The 18,980-nt window shown below is 39.0% G+C and overlaps 2 protein-coding genes across 6 annotated transcripts in view; both read right to left on the reverse strand.

Moving 5' to 3' along the window:
- arhgap36 (Rho GTPase activating protein 36) overlaps window positions 1–6,624 on the reverse strand; it is a 38,924-nt gene extending 32,300 nt beyond the window's left edge. The window contains exon 1 of the mRNA XM_058394044.1: window positions 6,166–6,624. Within this exon, the coding sequence (XP_058250027.1) occupies window positions 6,166–6,255 (90 nt within the window). The 5' untranslated portion in view covers window positions 6,256–6,624. The remainder of the gene's footprint in view (window positions 1–6,165) is intronic.
- A 1,295-nt stretch (window positions 6,625–7,919) lies between these two features.
- The window catches only part of nhsl2 (NHS-like 2), a 69,546-nt gene continuing 58,485 nt past the window's right edge, over window positions 7,920–18,980 (reverse strand). For 4 of the 5 annotated variants that reach the window (XM_058394168.1, XM_058394171.1, XM_058394172.1 and 1 more), the window contains exons 3-8: window positions 16,827–16,966; window positions 16,136–16,325; window positions 14,225–14,353; window positions 11,486–13,990; window positions 11,209–11,341; window positions 7,920–11,071 (exon numbers count right to left, since the gene is read on the reverse strand). In XM_058394168.1, coding sequence (XP_058250151.1) covers window positions 10,756–11,071; window positions 11,209–11,341; window positions 11,486–13,990; window positions 14,225–14,353; window positions 16,136–16,325; window positions 16,827–16,966 — 3,413 coding nt within the window. In that variant the 3' untranslated portion in view covers window positions 7,920–10,755. The remainder of the gene's footprint in view (window positions 11,072–11,208; window positions 11,342–11,485; window positions 13,991–14,224; window positions 14,354–16,135; window positions 16,326–16,826; window positions 16,967–18,980) is intronic. The other variant, XM_058394170.1, reaches the window with a different exon arrangement.

The raw sequence follows: 18,980 nt of genomic DNA on the forward strand, positions 1-18,980 counted from the left end.
GCTTTGAAGCCTCCATGAATGAATACATCAATACTGGCTCACTAGGACACAGACTAAGGACACCATTAGTCTTAAAAAATCTGTTGGGAGGAACTATAGCACAATATATATATATATATATATATATATATATATATATATATATATATATATATATATATATATATACCGTATATAAACAAATAGGAAAACATAAGGACATAAGGAAGCGCTAGTTTAAGTGTTTCAGGAAGAGGCAGGTCTTCACCCGACATTTGAAGACAGTCAGTATCTCAGCTGTACGGACATCTAGAGGAAATTCATCCACCAGCTAGGTGCCAAAACAAAGAAGAGTCTAGATGAGTATCAACCTTGTATAGAAAGATAGTGGGATCAGTCAAGAGGGAACATGGCAGTATGAGGAGTGATGAAAGCTTTGAGGTAAGAGGGAGCTGGTCCATTTTTGGCTTTGTAGGCAAGCATCAGTATTTTGAATATGATGCGTGCAGCTACCGGAAGCCAGTGGATCATACTAAGTGAGAATTTAGTATGATTTAAAACAAGTCATGCAGATGCATTTTGTATCATTTACAGAAGTCAAATTGTGTTCAGAGGTTGACCTGCCAGTAGAGAGTTGCAGTTATCCAGTCTCGAAATGACAAGAGCCTGAACAAGGACCTGAGCAGCCTGTGTGGATAAAAAATGCCTGAGTATTTCTGATGTAAAGAAGAAACCGACAAGAGTGTCATATTAGCAGTATGTGCGGAAACAACTGAACATAAATGCAGTTCTAACTTATGGACACAGCTCTGAACATGGTCTTAATTTAATACTAGATGTCTACTGATCGCTGATGTTCTGTCCACAGTGGAACCTTGTTGAATGAAAAACAAGAACAGCAATTTTGACTAAAATATCTAACATGAATAAAAGCATTCATTCCTTAGACTTTTTTTTGGTAGGATCGACACTAATCAGTCATAAAATTAAAACATCCTTGTAATATGGTATTGGTCGAAACAGCTCTGATGCATTGAGGCATGGACTCCACAAGACCTCTGAAGGTGTGCTGTGGAATCTGGTACCAAGACATTGGAAGCAGAGCCTTTAAGTCCTCTAAGTTGTGAGTTGAGGCCTCCATAGAACAGACTTGTCTGTCCAGCACAACAAACAGATACTCGATTAGATTGAGATCTGTGGAATTTGGAGGCCAAGTCAACACCTTGAACACTCCTCACATTCCTCAAATCATTTCTTACAAAATGTTGTGTATTATCCTGCTGTAAGAGGACTCTGACATTAAGGAAGACTGTTACCATGAAGGGGTCTCCAACAGTGTTTAGGTAGGTGATATCCCCCACCCCACATGCATCAGTAAAACTTAGATGCCAATGACTCTGTCTCAGGTTCACCATTCATCCTTCCTTGGACCACTTTTGGTACTGTAGGTAATAACCACTTCATACCAGTCGTTAGTATATTGGAAGCAAACTGCATCACAGTTTGCTTGCCCATTTTCCTGTTCTATCAACATAGAGAACTGACTGTTCACTTTCTGCCTACTATATTCCATCCCTTGACAAGTGCCAGTGTAACGAGATAATCAGTGCTATTCACTTCACCTGTCAGTGGTTTTAATGTTCTGGCTGATTTGTAGTACATGGTACAAAAGACGTCTTTTCAACGTAAGCTCATCACAAGACCAAATGTATCTGTCAGTGAATGTCCTTTCAAAGTAATTGCAACATCGTTTTAAAGGAAAATACTTTATAGAACTAGAACACCTTTCTATTGTTTCTGCATAATATTATCCAGACATCCACTCTTTGTTAGCGAGGGTAGATTTGTTAATATGCAGACATGTTTAAATGAGAACTCATCATAATTTTAACTCTTAATCTAAAAATATCTATATAAAAAAAATGATATTTTTCACACATCTTTGCTGTGGTCAAACCTGGAGGGCAGGGTTGCTGGTAAACCTGCTCTGGAACACTGTCACAAAGAATGACAATACAAGACCCTGAGATATATATATATATATATATATATATATATATATATATATATATATATATATATATATATATATATATATATATATATATATATATACACATATACATACATATATATATATATATATATATATATATATATATATATATATATATATATATATACACATACATACATATATATATATATATTCCAATTTACATGTGGAATAAGACAGTTTGACAAAAATATGTTTGCCATGCTCATATGTCGAATTTTTAAGACATGAATATATGGCTAAGTTTAATAATCTAACACATCACTGTTTAAAATTTACAGATAAATGAGCTGAGATTGAGAGATGCTTCTACTGTATCCAGGGGTAAAATCTGTCCTTCCATCTTTCTGCACTCTAAATAAAATCATATGAATTTAGTTTTAAAAGTGTGCACACAATTTATATGTCTGTCTTAGCTATGAAGCCTATTATTAAATTAAAAGTTGCTCTCATCTGAGATCATTCAGAACTGACAGCATATCTGCACAGGTGAATATCTGCTAAAGTTGCATGTCCGCAATTACATTTACATTTATGGCAGACACCCTTATCCATAGAGATGTACATAGTCTGCACATGTGAATATCTGCAAGCATGAATTTCTGCACAGGTGAATATTTGCACAGGTGTATATCTGCAAGGATGAATACTGTATCTGCACAGGTGAATTGTCAGAAATATAAAACACAAGGAAGCAGTTCGTGTTTGTTCTTCTCCAAACCCCACCTCTATGAAGCCAAACCTTGTTTATTTTCTTTTTTTTTCTTTCATTATATCATCAGTCTGTTCTTTCAAACTTCCCTAGAGGTTGTGGAAAGGAAATACTATTTACCAAAAACGTGCACAGGGATGCTATGATTCTCTAAACAGGACATTCCCCACCCATGTTTGTGGAATTTTTTTGCTTCTTTTTTTTGCTTGCCATTCTTACGTGACCTCACACAGGTCACGACAACACCACAAATAAATTCTTGTCTTGTTTTGCTGTTTCTTCCTTCCGCTGCGATTTAGCCCTATCAGCCCAAACATCAGCTTTGTTGCTGGGTGCTGAACATAGATTTATGTCAATTTCTCTTGCTCCCTGCACCCTTGGTAAAATTGCTTCACATCTGAAATCGAAATATCTTACCCTCTGTGATTCCAATATATAATGAGAATGAATCCGCTCACTTAATATTTCATCATTAGGAAAAGTTTGGAATCTTCCAGAGGAGCAGAGAACATTGAGTTTTGTACCAATACTAGCATCTGCATGTGATCCAAACAGCTGGGAATCCTTCATTAAGCCACATGGCAATTACAGGCATACTACGTTTAAAGCCTGGCATCTATGAGTTAATGGAAAACATTCATGCAGTCTTAAGTTCCCTCTCCTAATTCCCCAAATCATGGAAGAAATCTAAGCTGATTCTCTGATTAAAGTTAGACAGCAACAGCCTGAGGTCTGATCATTCACATTCTTTAATGTGGATTTTAATATAAGAGCAGGACCTGAGAAAAACACACAAATCCTTTCTTACTACATGTTTGCATTAGTTCTAATTAAAATCATAGTTAATGCTGTATAAGACAGTGAGCTCAAGAGCTTTAATGTGCTCAGAACTTCAAATAAGCTTGACTTAGGTGTTGATCTCGTGAAGGGCAAAGAGAGAAAATTAGCATCTTAAATCTGCTGATATTGTAATATGCATCAATATTGATGAAAGTTTTAAAGTTGTGACATATCGGGCTTGTCCTTGTGGGATTTCCGAGGCAGAGCATTGCCTTGATGAAGATTCTTATGAAGCTGAATTTCTTATTCGTAATCTGATTGGTCAAAAGGTATTTTCTATAAGAACAGCTCGGACAGTATGTTAGTTATTAGGTTATGTATGACAGATGTGGCACATAATAGAAGCCTTATAACAAACAGATTAAAAATGTTCGTTTATTTAAATAAACAAAATGTTTAATCTATACAGTGAAGCTTTCTATAAGGTTTATTTATTATTTTTGGAAGGAGTCTCCAGTGTCAGCAGTTTGTTCCGATATTCAGTAACATGAAAAATCATATTTTTTGACATAAAGAGAGAGAACAAAGAGCCTGGTGAGGGAATTCCTGTTTATAACTGCAACTAACTTGTCTTACCAACGTTCTACAATATTAACTACTACACATGGATAAAAAAAGTATAAGATAAAACTGACTATTCTTTAATTAATGATCAACATAATCAGTGGCAAAATGATGTGGTACAAGTATAATAAAACTTAGAAGCATACAGTTATAGGGGAAAAAAAATCAACTTCCTGGGTAGTAATACCTCACACCACCCCATTGCTGAATACTTCATATATAAGAGTGTAAGTATATAAATTGTAGTTATCATATTTTTTTAAGGGGAATCAGTCATTTGATTAAAAAAAAAATCAGAGCGTAATACATTTGCTTGTTTTAATTAGAAACACATTTGTATTATGTTGGCATGTAAATAAAGGGGAAAAAAAGCATCACTTAGTCTAAGTCTTTAACCAGCACATCCAGGAAAGTTCTAAAGCTCCCACATATAAGGACTCAGGGACAAAGACAGATCCTTTACTTTTCAGCTTTTCACCAGAAAGCCTTAACCTGTGAAAACCTGGAATGTTTTCTGATGTTATTTTTCAGCAGGAATATATACATCACTTTTTTATTTATTTTGCCTGTGAACAGATTTATGTTCCACACATGTCTGACTTTCACCAGTTCAGTTTTCCAGATGTAATCCTGCTCTGGCTGTACAATAGCGGTGCCATAAAGCACTCAGTGAAAAGATGAAGAATACAGCACATTTCCACTCACATCTCTATGTTTTGCATTAATCATGCAATGAATTTAATATACTGTATATAATGCTGATTTAAAGTTGAGTCATGTGCTGTATAATCATCAAACAGGCACAGCAGTCCAAACCTGAATCTCTCCTTACATAAACTGCATCCATTTAGGAGATTTTGTTTCTTACATAAACTGTTTGTGCTCAGTTGAAAGTTCAGAGGAAGCAGCAGGATCCTGAATTCTTGTAGAAGCAACAGCATGATGAGCAAAATGAACACAAATAATGCAGACGTTACACCTGCCTAATCAAAATGCTGTTTTTGGTGTTAAAACTGCCACAAATGAAGCTAATGGTGGTGAATAAGAGAACAGTCTCACTTTCCCCTGTGTCATGTGGTCTTAATTATTTTTTGCTTTCCAACATGTTGAGCAATACCATCTTGAACCAGATGTTTGAACAACTTCCACTTCTCACTATCACAATGAGAAGCAAATTCCTGGTAAATTGCTTTTTCCTATTGTTTTATCTTTATCTTCAGAGTTTGAGAGGAAACTTAGGAGTCTTTTTTTGAAACTATTAGCGTGGACTATAAGTGACCATATAAGTGATATACTGAATATAATTTGCCTGGCGCAGACTAGGCAGACATGTCAGGACATTGCATGTAGATGTATTACAGATATTTTGCAGCTCTGTTCTTGTTCTTTTCTCATGAATTCTCATCAAACCACTTTTAATAATCGCATAACCATGCAAAAAACAGAAGTGGTGACTCAAGTTAATCCCATTTCCAGTACTGCACTTTTAAAAACCCAGAAACCGCATGTTTTATAACATGCTTGTGAATGACTCATTCACAGACCACAGTTTGACTTATCTCTGATCTATAAACTGCATCCACTTTGTTCATACTGACGTTAAAGCCTAGAGTTCATTATGAGAATAACTCAGTAATGGCTATTATATGATGAGTCATGTGCCACTGTTATAAACATATAGTCGTTGCAGTCAGTGAACACGACACAGTTTCTTAACAAGTGCTCGTATAATAATAAATTAGTTCAATTAACCAGCAAAGCATTTTTGTTTTGTTTCTTACTTCAAAAATCGGTATCTCATGCGAGTTTCTAAACAGAAATGTATAATTAATGATCAAATGAGAAACATGAAACAGCTTGGAATCAGAGTAAAGTATGTATAATATTGTATGGTCTTACTAAAACTATGACTTGCCCAGACAAGACCGATAAAGACACGATAAAGACTGATAAAGTCTGTCTGTTATGAGTAGTGAAATGGCATTAACCCAGTGTGAAGTGCATCATAACTCACCACATAAAAAAACTGCAGTTCCTGACGCACAGGCTCTTCAGGCTGCATCACTGTAGATGAGGCTCCATGAGATCCCAAAAATAAAACCATACCACCTCAGCAGCTGGTTTTCATTAAACATTTAAACCACAATAATAAAAAAAAATCCAATTTTTTTTTCTTCTGTGCTCACCAGCTGAAAGGGTCATACTCAGATATCCGGTGTGAGGAAGGACCCCATAACCACAGCCATGACTGACCTAGGGACAATCGAAGACTAGGAGTCCATCAGAACATCCTCCGTGTGGATGTGTATCTGTAAAGTGATAGCAGGCTTTCCTCTGCAGGGCGCTCTGTGCATGTGTGTGTGTGTGTGTGTGTGTGTGTGTGTTCCACTTTGATAAAATACGGGCCTCTAACGTGCAGCAGTGCACTGTGCTTGTCAGAAACAGGAAACGCTCGACTGATGGCACAGGGCTCAGCTTGCTCTCAAGCAGAAGTCCTCAGCACATGGACCAACCAGGGATTCTCTCTCCATTCCCTCCCCTTTCCAAAGCATAACACAGACTGTTCTAAGGTTACAAAAGAAGCTGAAAACACAGATTTGAGTTCTGGTAACTCCAGGATAACTTCTAATTGCTGTTTTGTGTTTGATTTCTTTGTCGTTTCTTTGCAGTATTGTACAGGAGCTATGATCAGTTTTTGGAAAATTACTCATTAACAAAAATGTGTTGCTGTCTGCGCTACAGTGGGAGGCACGATGGCAAAAACAACACATGGCATACAGTAGAGAGCCATGCATATCTAATAGAATCACACAATTAAAAATGCAGTGTTGTTTGCTAAACACGTGATATATTCAAATAAACAAACGCGGGCGATGCTAAGCATGACTGCTTGCTGTGTTATCAATATGAGACTTCATGTGCAGACCATCTGCTTTAAATCCTAAACTTCTTACATATACACTTATTCATTTTGTATTAAATATTATTCAGTAACTGCTATGAATATATAAAGGGCTGTAATAATGACAGTGATGATGTCTGGCCCCACTGACACGTTCCTGGGAGGTTTAATCATGCTTACTGACACTTTCTCTCTTTTTTGAGTGTGGACATACATCTGGGCTTCATTCTGTAGAGTAGAGATTCTTCAAATTGTTTGTGGCCATGGTGATGATCTAATGCAGATTCAGCCCACATGCATGCAACTCTATCCTCCATAGGCCCAGAAATATACACACACACACACACACAGCCTTGTGAGGACCCACCACACAAAAAATTATTATTCACATAATTAATGCTATGTCTACACCTAAATCTAACCATAACCTTAGCTTCAGTAACCAAAAGGTAAACCTTTGGCTGTTTTATTAGGGTTGGTTAATGTTTTGGTAGCTTTTTTTTTTTTTTTTTTTTTTACATTTTTGCTGCTGTTTTTCTACATCTGGTCCCCATAAAGATGTCCACAAGAGGGCAACGCAATCCTAAATTTTCTGTCCAGGAGCAATTACATAAACTGTGGAATAAATAATTTTCCACTCCTTAGTGTTTTGAAAGAAGAAAAGTCAGTGTACCAAGTACAATTTTAATCTGGTACTCATGTCCAACTCTGTAATACAGAGCATGAAAAACAAATCCATTTGTTTTTTACAAATCAATTTAGAATAAAACATTTCAGTACTTTCAGAATAATTAGTAAATAATCTGCTGTATCATTTCTAGATCTCGAGATACCATTACCTAAAAAATAAAGACTTCCAAAGAGAATTTAAGCAAGAAAAATAATTTATTTATGTAACTTTTTTTTAGCACATAGGCAAGACATAGCTGCTTGAAGAGCTCACAGCTACATATCCTTACTGCTGGAGAGGGAGGCTCATAATATTCAGAATTTTTATATACGTCTTTCCAATGATAAAATAACAAAAATATAATTCCCAGTACTTTCTTTCTTTCCCACCCAACTTTTTTTTGTCCCATGGACAAGGGGAAATTAAAGCTTTTTTTTAAAAGAGAGTCAGCATACTCTAAGCTGATCTTTAATAGCCTTAATAATCCTCTGTTATAGTTATCTCTGTGATAAAATTGACAAAGTTTTAATAATTATATGTATATATACAGAATTTAACATTGGCATTAAGTCATTTGTCGTGCTGAACTTTTTAGGCATAGAGGAAGGTGCAGGCATTTTAAATTTTAAATTGGTTACCAAATATGTTTTAAGGTAGATCAAGAGCATCACTTTAAACATTTTGAGCAATAGTTGCTGATCCTAAGCACAATGCTTTTGGGAAACTAGACCGTGGAGGGCCTGAATAGGTATTAATGTTTACTAGATTATTGATGTTTACTGTGTTTTTGAGATTCATCTCTCCTCTGTGTACAAACATGAGCTCTTGTTGGCGTCTTTATGCAAATAGGTAAGATGGAGGGAGAAAGGAGGATGAATACAGAAGCAAGAATATGTTTTCACTGTAGGTTGTCACATAAAGAAATCTACTATACTGTAGGTCAGTGTATCATACTGGTCTGTGTCTTTTTAGATTTCTGTGAAAAACTCTCAGTGACTTCTAACAGTCTGTTTTCCCCCCACATACTTTGTATATCTAGGCATTTTGACTATCTTGCTCCCTCTCCACCTTCCTCTGGGAATTTTGATACTATTATTGACTAAAAATGGATGCAGCACAGAGTACACAAGAGTATGATGACCGTTAGAGTAGTATTCATAAAAAGACTAAAAGAAACTCTGGATATTTCTATAGAAGTGCATTACCAAGGCATTTAAAAACACAGGCTTGACGCCAGAGTACAAGGCAAACAAACACAGGTTGTCTTTTTTTTTCATTCACTAAATACTGAAAACAAGCTTCACTCACTATTTTAATGTAATACTTTATATTCTTTGTTATATTTAGATGCTATCAGAATACCTGAAGGAGTCAGAACAGATTTTTGCCAGGTGTGCTTCCCCTCCTGGACTGCAGGGGGTGCTCTGGCTCAATAGCACCAGGTTTCTTGATTCTGATTGTGAGTCAGAGAAGCACAGTCACATGTGGGAGAAATATTTTAAAGGAATGGGAAGGAACAAGTAGTCTTTGTGAGAAAATTCTTTGCTTACCAAATGATTCTTTTTTGTCTCCAAACGTTTTACATGATAGTCTCTGTCTATGCATTATAACATAGAAATAAATTTTCTATTCTGCAGTGATATGGGCGGTGACTATACAAAAAAAAACCCAACCAATAAACCGAAAACTAAAGTAAACTGTTGAGCTTTGTTCCCTCTTCCTGACATTCATAGGCATTCACTGCTATTTTGCCACAGAACTGGCACAGAAGCAGCACATCCAGCCTTGATGCATAGTATGAAATGATCATATAATGAGTGACAAATACAATGTGGACATATATAAAATGTTCAGAAACACATTGTAGCTGCAGCTTTAAATCTGGGTATGTGGTGATTATAGCAGTCTACAGGACCACATCTCCCACACTTCTGGTCAAAAGGATATGGAGGTGACGATAAGAACTTCTTTACCATTCTTAATCCTTGGCAAATCCCTTCTGTGGTTCCTTGAGTGTTAAACAGTGCAGACTCTGCATTCAGTAGCCAGAACAAGAAACCCCTGACAGGTTCTCCATACCAGACAGCCAGGATTAAACACCCCATTAAGAGGATTTGAATCCGTCTGTCTATAGCCATTGATCATTTCTCTCTCTTTTTTTTAGTTTAGTTTTGTTTCTAGCTCCTATTTACTTTCATTTGGTACTGTTCACATGATCTGCTCTGTGGTGGTTTTGGTTTTTCACTGTGTGTATGTGCTACACGTACACAACACTACAACCCACTGTATACCACTACTGGCAGTGAGGGAAGATCTATAATTTAGATTCAGATTAAGTATATTGCATGAAGGTTATCCATTTTGTGACTTTAGTCTGTTTGTTGTAAACTTGCCGAAAATAGGCAGTTTAAAGGAAAGGCATAAAAATTCTAAATGTACACTTAAATATTGTATATTTATAGTTTTATTCTGGGTTAAATAAAAAACCCAGGAGGCTAAACAGGAGCTTTCATATATATTTTTGGAAATAAACAAAAGCAACAAATAGTTTATCTGTAAACTACTTTTGTAATAAAAAGTGCTTTTTAAGGGAACTTGTTTTACATTTTCTATATGGAATGTTTCTCTTTCTGTATAGGATAATCATGCTTGTTGTGTGTATACATTTGTTTTGTCTTGCCTAGACTTGCAATAATTTTGCATGTTAAAGGTGGGCTCTGGCAAATTTGAGAACATACAAAGGTTCCTGATCCTTTGTACCGATTGTGTATTTCCACAGAGGAGTTAATATAACACATTCTCAGTGGTAAAATACAATGCTAACCCAACTATTTCTGAACCTCACATCAACATTAGGTTCCTTTCCTTTGATATGGACAGCACTCCACAGTAACATGACAAAAAGGTGAGACCCATGGTATTAAACAACCTCACTTCAGACGGTGCAAGATCCTGGGAAGTAAAACCATTTAGATGTGCAGTGGAGCACTAACTGAAAATCAGCCATAACATTTGGTTCTCTACAAGTGGAATCACTGGTCTGGTAGAGCCATTTTAGATGGGTCAGTTCCAGCAGCATCCAGATCTGACTGAGAAAACTCAGTGACACGGCGAGCCAAAGGGTTTGTGCTCTTCAGCAGTTCCATGGCAGAGACCCGTGTTCCACTGCTTGATTTGTTGCCCTTCTTCTGTAGAAGAGCCATGAAGTTCTCATTCCGAGAATTTGACCTTGGAGTGCTGCCCAATGTCATTGTTCGGATGTCACTGCTGCTGCTTTTCACAGGTGACACAAGGCTCTGACGACTGCCAAATGCTGGCTCCTTACGGCCAAGGACTTTTCGCTTAGATCTGGGTAAGAAGAATCCATTGTTATAATATAGGTTTATATAAAGATACATATATAGTATTTGTTTAGTTAACACATTGCAGTTTTGCAGTTGGTTAATAAACCGGCAGTAACTATGATGAACCAGTGTTTGAAAGACCTGTGTATGATGGTGAAAAGGTCTTCAGTTGTATGGGTGGTAGGTGTGTGCACAAGCACATCATCATCTGTTTCTTCAGTGATGTGCAATTCTGGCTTATCTTTGACAGAGCTGTTTTCCTCCAGTGAAGCTTCTGTAAGCAGATTTTTAATATTAAAATACATTAGTTCAATTAAAAGCTAAATATAACTAAGCATTATATAATATTCATTATGTTTTTATATTTTGTATTAATTGTTATTAGTACTGGGATCACAATTTTCAAAAGATGACATACCTGACATTATTTCTGAAGTGAATGCCTTCATGTCCACATCTGGAATAGATCCAATATCCTTAGGGGTTCCATCCTCTGGTGTATCGTGGTTTTCTTCATTTCCAAGGACCTCCAGGTTACCTTGATTTTCAAGTTGTACATCGCTCTCACAAGTTTCTGGAATCTCTTTGTTAGCAGATATTTCTTGGTCATCTTTGTTATAAGAAGCTTCCTCAGCTTCAGATGGTGGTGGGCCTAGAGGTGACTGAGAACCACTTTCAAATAGGAGGCTTTGCTTTTCTGTAAAGTCATTGCTTGGTGTCTGGACGGTAGGAGAAGGTAAGAGAAGAACATTTGGCTTTTTGGGTACCGGTGGTGGTACCTTGGGTTTCTTCTTGTCCAATTCAGCTATGCAGGAAATTGGACTTTGACTACGAAAGGTCTTGCCTATGTCCTCTTTCTCTGGACTGCTAGGAAAGTTATAATCCTCCTCAATTGGAATCCCATGTTCTAGGTCAAGCTCAGGTAGTGGGGGTGGATGTCTTGGCACATGCTCTTGAGGTGTAACTGCAGATGGACTGACTGATGATTGGGATGGCCTCTTAGGTTTAGGCTTCCTGACCACCATGTAGATGTTGGCTACAGGCATTGGTCGGTCTATTGGGGAGGCTGGCGGAGATTCCTGAGCATGGGGAGATGATGAGGGAGACTTCAGCATTAAGTTCATTGGTCGTTTGGGGAGTGGTGGCTTTACCGCAACTGGTGGTTTGGGTGGCTTAGAGCTACATGGAGTGGTAGGAGGGCTAATATCACGTCCTTGCTCCTCCTCTATAATATCAGATGAACCATCAGGACTGTCTTCAAGTTCTGAGCGGCTTACTGAACGGAGTCTGATATTTCGCAGATCTGTTGTGGTAACCATGGGTTGCGATGACTGACTCGATTTTCCTGGTTTGCTGCTGGTAGATGTGTCTGAGTGCCTCCGGTTAGCTTTAGGTTTGGGCTTGACAGAAGACAAGTCTACTGGGGAATTCACAGGTAACTCAAAAGAGAGACGAGCCTGAGATTTGTCTTTTGGTGAAGTGGCTGGAAGTGAGGACTTCCTCTCTGGGATCTTTGGACGCATCTTGCACCCTGTTGGGGTGAGTCCAGTGATGGCAGAGTTTGTAATAGTTGGGGTCGGAGTCTCAGACTGACTAGAGTATCCACTTGAGGGTGACATGAGACATGGAGGCTTAAATGGAGAGACCTTAGTCTCTGCTTCAATGGAAAGTGGGGAAGGGGAAGTAGCGCGAGAGTTTGATGGTGAATTTAGGGATTCTGAGCTTCCACGCACTTTAATGCATTCAATTACTGTTGTACCTGTAGCAGTGCTGGACCCTGATAATGAACGATAAGGGTCATTGTTGGACTTCCACTCACTGAGCTGCCAGTGAGGAGGGAAAGCTAGGTCAGCTTCTTTTTCAGGGGGCTGAGATGTATCAGAAGCTGTCTCCAAACTGCTGTGTGTCTCCTCATCTGGTTTAGATGCCATAAGAAACTCAGGCCGGAATGAATCCTGGAAATTATGATCTCGTGGTATGAAAAGGCTCTTAGGCCTACCGTCTCTGATATGTCCTTCACCATGGTGTGAGCCCATCCCACCAATGGCTGACAAGTTCTTTACTAGGGACACACTGCGTACAGGAGGTGGTGGTTTCTTTTTGGGCTTCTTTAGTGAGATGCTTCGTGATCGTGACCTCAGTCTGCTCACTGGGAAAAAGTCAGACCCTGTTGTTACAGACACAGTGTCAGTGCTGGTGTTGTCCTCAGAGCTATTGCTAGGGTACAGCAAGGCATAGCTCTCACCTTCTCGGACTACAGGCACTGTATCTCCTGGACAGCATATATTGTCTGTTGAGCAGAGAGATCCAGAATCTGTTGGTGTTGAAAGGGAGCGTTCACGGAATTTAAAAGCATTGGCTCGCGATGATCTCTTTTCTTGCTCACATTTGTTGTGGCCATTACCAGCAGCTGGACTGGATGCTGCACCCCCAGTCTCATTTCTTTTTCCTTTAATTGCATGTTCATGTGTGACTATATTTGTCCTATGTGCAGAAGGTTCTGAGATGAAAGTGAAGGAGCTAGAGTGTGACACAGAGCTCATGGACATGACAGAGCTGGTTTGGGAAGGGCACATGAGGCCACCTCCACCAGAGTCTAATGTTCCAGGTTTGGACAAAGGCTGCTTGGCAACAGGGTTTGGGGTCAGGGCATAGTTGTAGGAGTCATTCCAGGAGGGAGAGAAGGTGGAACCCTTTGGGCCATTCCAAGAAGAGCTGGGGCACATAAGAGTGGCATGGTCCATCATGCCTGAGGGAGCTTTGGGGGATGGGGGGACACTGTGCTCTCTGTCACTCTGAGTTTTCCGTAAGGGTATGTGCTGCTCGCCTGTATTCTCTGTGGTGGGTTCCAGAGATCTCGGCTGGGAGGAGTCAGGAGAACAGGCACCTTGTATCAGATCAACAGCAAGAATCTTGCCATCACCTAAGGGAGAGATAAAAACAGACTGAACTTAGAAACCTAGAGCACAAATATAATTACCATAATTCTAGAAGCATGCAATATTTTGTACTGAATAATGTGTGAAAGGCCATACATTCTTGCACTGAGGCCAAAAAAGCATACATAGTAGCAAGAAAGCACACATTGTGGCCCATTGACCTGACATTCCTCTTGCTCTCAATCCCTATCAGAACTTGCTAACTTCCTACTGGTCACCTTGGCAGTGTAGCGTGACATCAGGGCCTGCGATCACACTCCTTGGGCGGCGGATGGTCTTTGGGTTAACCGCCTTTTCAGTTCTAAAGGGGGCCTGGAGTTCGCTGGCGTGCTTATCAAAGCTCTGGCCTGAGGCGAGACATGAGATACCACTTCTCAATCTGAGTGTCAGACCTTTGTCAAAATGTGTGTGTAAAATATATAAATAATCGAATAGTTTGTTTCTGAGACACATAATGCCTTCAAAATGATCAGTGTCTAATACTTTTGAAGATTTTAGACAAATACTATGCTGAATCTAATTAACAGGTTTTCATTTATTCAAAAAATCTGACATATTCTAGACTTAATTTAAATGGTTGGTTCACAACATCAAGTAATATATCCTAGCAAGCAGAATGGCCAAGGTGAGATGAAGAATTACTTGTGACTTGGTGGTGGCTAGTTGATATTTAGGAAATGGAATAAGACACTAGACATGTAGACCGTGCACAGTGTCTGCGTGAATGGTTTTGATATTCATGGACTGGTAAAAACAAAACAAAAGAAAAATGTACAATTACTTTTTAAAGCTGCACCTGCCCTACTCAAGATGATATTTCTCAACTTCTGTACATTCCCAAACCTTCAATTCTAGGATAAGTTTTACTATTGCAGAGTTACCAGTAGTGCAAAAAAGCTCAATGTAACAAGATTTATTTTCTTCACATGCATCATGCTGTAGGAAGCAAATATTGCTATGTATGTAGTGTTAAATATTACAGGTGAGTGAACTTGCATTTACTCATTTGTCTGATGTTTTTATCCATTCAACTTACAACTGGGACAGATTCAACTGGGCAGTTGAAGGTTAAGGGTTTTGCTCAAGGGCACAACAGTGGCAGCTTAGTAGTGCTGGCACTTGAACCCACAAGCTTCCAATCAATAGCCCAAGCCTTAACCACTGAGCCACCATGGCTACATTGCACAAACCCAATCTGTCCTCTCTCTCACGAAATGTCCAATGAAGCAGCACTCTCTCCTAACAAGTGTGTTTGCACCATTCATGAAAATGAAAAAAAGAGGAGGGGAAAAAAGGGTTCCCCCACCTTCTCCTTTACACTCAAACACCCTCTCTGTCACTGTCTCCATCCCTTTCTTTCACTCTGAGCAGCTTTTCCATTCCTCCTCACCATGCTAAGAGGGAAGAGCTGGGCGTTGCCATGGCAACAGCTACCTGTTCATTTTCTTAGGCGGATGGGGAGTGGAATGGCACCTCTTTGCGAATTAGGGCCTGAACATGGCATTACCAGAGTTTATAGTTTACAGACCTAGCCTACTCTACTCAGAGTCCAGAGAATAGAAATGGACAGTGCAAAAGGGGGACAACGAGAGAAGAGGAAGACAGGGAAAGACAGAGTAAAATAGAGAATAGGTAGTGCTAGTGCTTTGCTAAATAAAAAGCCAGTATTGAGAGACGTGGGAGGTACTCATGGATAAAAAATGTCACAGCACCCATGAGTGGAAATGATTTGAGATGATTTGGTATGTGATACAAGTTATATCACTTAGGCTGGGCAATTTAAGGTTGAACATGAACATACAAATAGGAAATGGGCCAAGGAAACAATATGAGGAAAATGATGTCATGTAGGAAATCCTAAAATGCCTGACCTGGGCTGAACCTCAGTTCAGACATCAGTGTAGCTACAATAGCAAGCTAGGAGCCTAGAAACACTTTAAAATGTTTCATATTTTGAATATCTCCTTTAATTTATCTGAGGAGCAAAGACCAATTGATGACCAAATTTAATTGACAGAAAAGGCAGATAGTTATTAAATATTGCTAATAACAAACAAAAGCAAACTGTGACTCAGACTCTTTATGATAAAAACAAAGTGCAACAGCGGAATGTGTAAAGTGTTTGTTACCTGTAACATCGATAGGTACGAGGTGTGCAGAGGAATGTCGACTCAGGTGCCAGCGAGGTTTTTCAGCAACTGGGGGCCCTACTGAAGAATTCCAGCCCAGGAAAGAGCGGTCTGAGCCACAAGCACCCGGGTCCTGAGCCCGGATCCCTAATGACGTTGTCTCATCCTCACACACCTGTTTATTTGCAGGCTAGGGAGAAAGATAGGAAAATGGATTAGCTGAATTTGATTTCTCATGAAGGAAGTAACAGATCATTACTGGCATACACTTTTTGTACACTTTTTAAACCCTCGCTCAAGGGAGTCCATTTATTTTGGGGGACATTACAGGAAACCTATAGGTTCTTGATTTAATCTTTGCAAAAAAAATCAAAATATGTTTATGTATTGATTTATGTCTTATAGCTGATCATCAAGGAGTGTTATCAAATGTACCAGGAAGCTCTATCTCAGACTCTCTGGGACTTTTTATTATTAATGATTATACCTGATTGTTAAAGCTCAAAAGAAGTTATAGACAAAAAAGTTTATCACAGAAACATAAGCCTGAATCTGGAGAACCTCACTCAACATCCATGTTTGGAATAGAGAAATTTGGCCTAGAGGATACACCTACCCATGTTAACTATGAACTTTTCCACAAATTATATATACCAAATTTTAATCTGAAAGTAAACAAGTAGATAATTACCAGGAAGACAAACTCTGTTTTCTTGTTGAGTGATGAAGGCGAGCGGCTGAGCGTGGTGGAGGTGTCCTCTGAGCTCTGAGAGGAAGGGTGCCGGAATGTCTGCCCAGTTACCCTGTTATCATACAGCTGCTCCTCAAAGTCTGCACACAAACAGACTAGCATTAGCCTTAGCACATGCACACTTTTCTTTTATGAAGAAGCGGTTAGGCTTCAAGTAACAACTTAATATGCAATATACTTTTCTCTATATTTTTCTCCCTTTCAAGCCCATCCTGAGGTTCATAAAAATATTCATGAATATTTCAGCTAATCTTTGAAAATTCCCGTTATCCCTGTGGTTATTTGGATACCCTAAAACACGCACTACCCCCAGCCACAGCATGCACACACACACTTCAATCTAACTTTTCCCTTCCTCCCTCTCTTTTTCTCCTAAAACACAGTTTTCTGTGTGTGTGTGTGTGTGTGTTGGGGCAGTGAACTTGATCCCTTAAAGCAGAAAAGGGATGCCACAATCTCAGAGTTAGGTTGCCTAGCAATGATGGGTACTTTGAGACAATGGAATACCTTTTGAGTCAACAAAAGCCCCCAGCCCAAAGCCCACCACTCTAGGGACAAACGCATACACACACACACACACACAGACACACTGCAAGGGCTGCAAACATGCATGTGCTACACCACTATAAAGATAAGTATCTCCCAAACACATTTCTTATAGTGTGCTGCAAATAGCTGGCCATGTTCCAAAGCTAAAAACGTTTAGAAAAAGAATTAAGAGCACTATTCATTCCTACAACAAGATTAGTGTCCCCAGAGGGTGTAGCTGTTATCTCAGGATCTCAGTTCACAGTTATGGAGCTGTAGGCTCAGTCACCTTCAGGACTTGATCAGCTTGTTGCTGCATGCATTCAAACAGGAATACCAGAGGTGCAGAGGAAAGCTGATATGACTTAGACATGGTTTTTAAAAAAGTACATCACTGATTTGCTTGATTGTTGCTGATCACTTTAATAAAGGCCTAACATTGAACAAATGTCGAAAATGTTCCCACTGTCATAAAGAACACCAGAAACTTGTAGAGCTAAGATACTTCCAAGACACCATTACAGCAAGAGTGATATTAATAGGTGTTTATGTGCATGGGACCTAATATTTTACAACTGCACAAACAGCTGTCTAACAAGACCATAAGTGCACCAGCCACCTGCCCCCGCTTTACATTCCATCTCAAATGGACACCAAACACCCTAATCACTCTGAACATTGTTCACAATAGTTAAAACTGACACAAACTGTGTTGCGCATAGTAAACCTACTGATCCACATTCACAATCTAAACAGCATTTTTTCTATATTTAGCAAAAACATGGTCCAAACAGCAGCAACTCACCAATTCATACAGGCCGCTTTGTGAAAGTGAGGATTTGGCTTTGAAGACCTCGCAAGCCACTTCAAAAGGAGATGGGAAAGAGAATCTAACAGAGAAGACACTGAACTGTGTGTCTTCGTCTGTGCACCTGTGTGTCTTTCTGTGTGTGTATGTAAAGATAATGTGGACACACCCACCCCTCTTATGCTGACCTGCCTTCGGCCACTGAACACTGCTAGGACACAAACGTCTCCGTTCCTCTCAGCCAATCAGATGAGTCGTGCAGAAATGCAGCCAGCCACTCATGCATGCTGAGAGCCACAGCAGCCACGAATAACCTCAAAGCAACTCGCCTAACAAGATGCACCCCGGAAAGCAGCCATTTATTAAATATGGGTCAGTCCTTTTCTTGTGGATCCACAGAAGGCATGGGAGCAGAGGAGAGAAACAATGACTCTTTTCTTGTCTATGGCCATTTCGTTGGGCCTGTTTTGTTTCTATTTTTTTTCTCTCTCTCCAGTCCTATTCAGGATCGAACATTCACAGTTGATCAGTGTTATGCAAGGGAGTGAAGTGCCTTGGATGGAAAGGAAAAATGTATTTTCTCCTCATCAGGAAAAAATACAAACTAAATAATACATGTAATCGTTTTCTCACAATGCCAGTCACTAAAAGAAACTGGTTCAGATTCTTAATTTATCATCATTCTTCATTGATGATAAGTAAAAATGTTTATTATTTACTGAAAGCTGTAGACAAAAACTTTGCACAAGGAAGCTGTT

Source organism: Hemibagrus wyckioides, linkage group LG07 (genome assembly GCF_019097595.1).
Source record: "Hemibagrus wyckioides isolate EC202008001 linkage group LG07, SWU_Hwy_1.0, whole genome shotgun sequence".
Lineage (NCBI taxonomy): Eukaryota > Metazoa > Chordata > Actinopteri > Siluriformes > Bagridae > Hemibagrus > Hemibagrus wyckioides.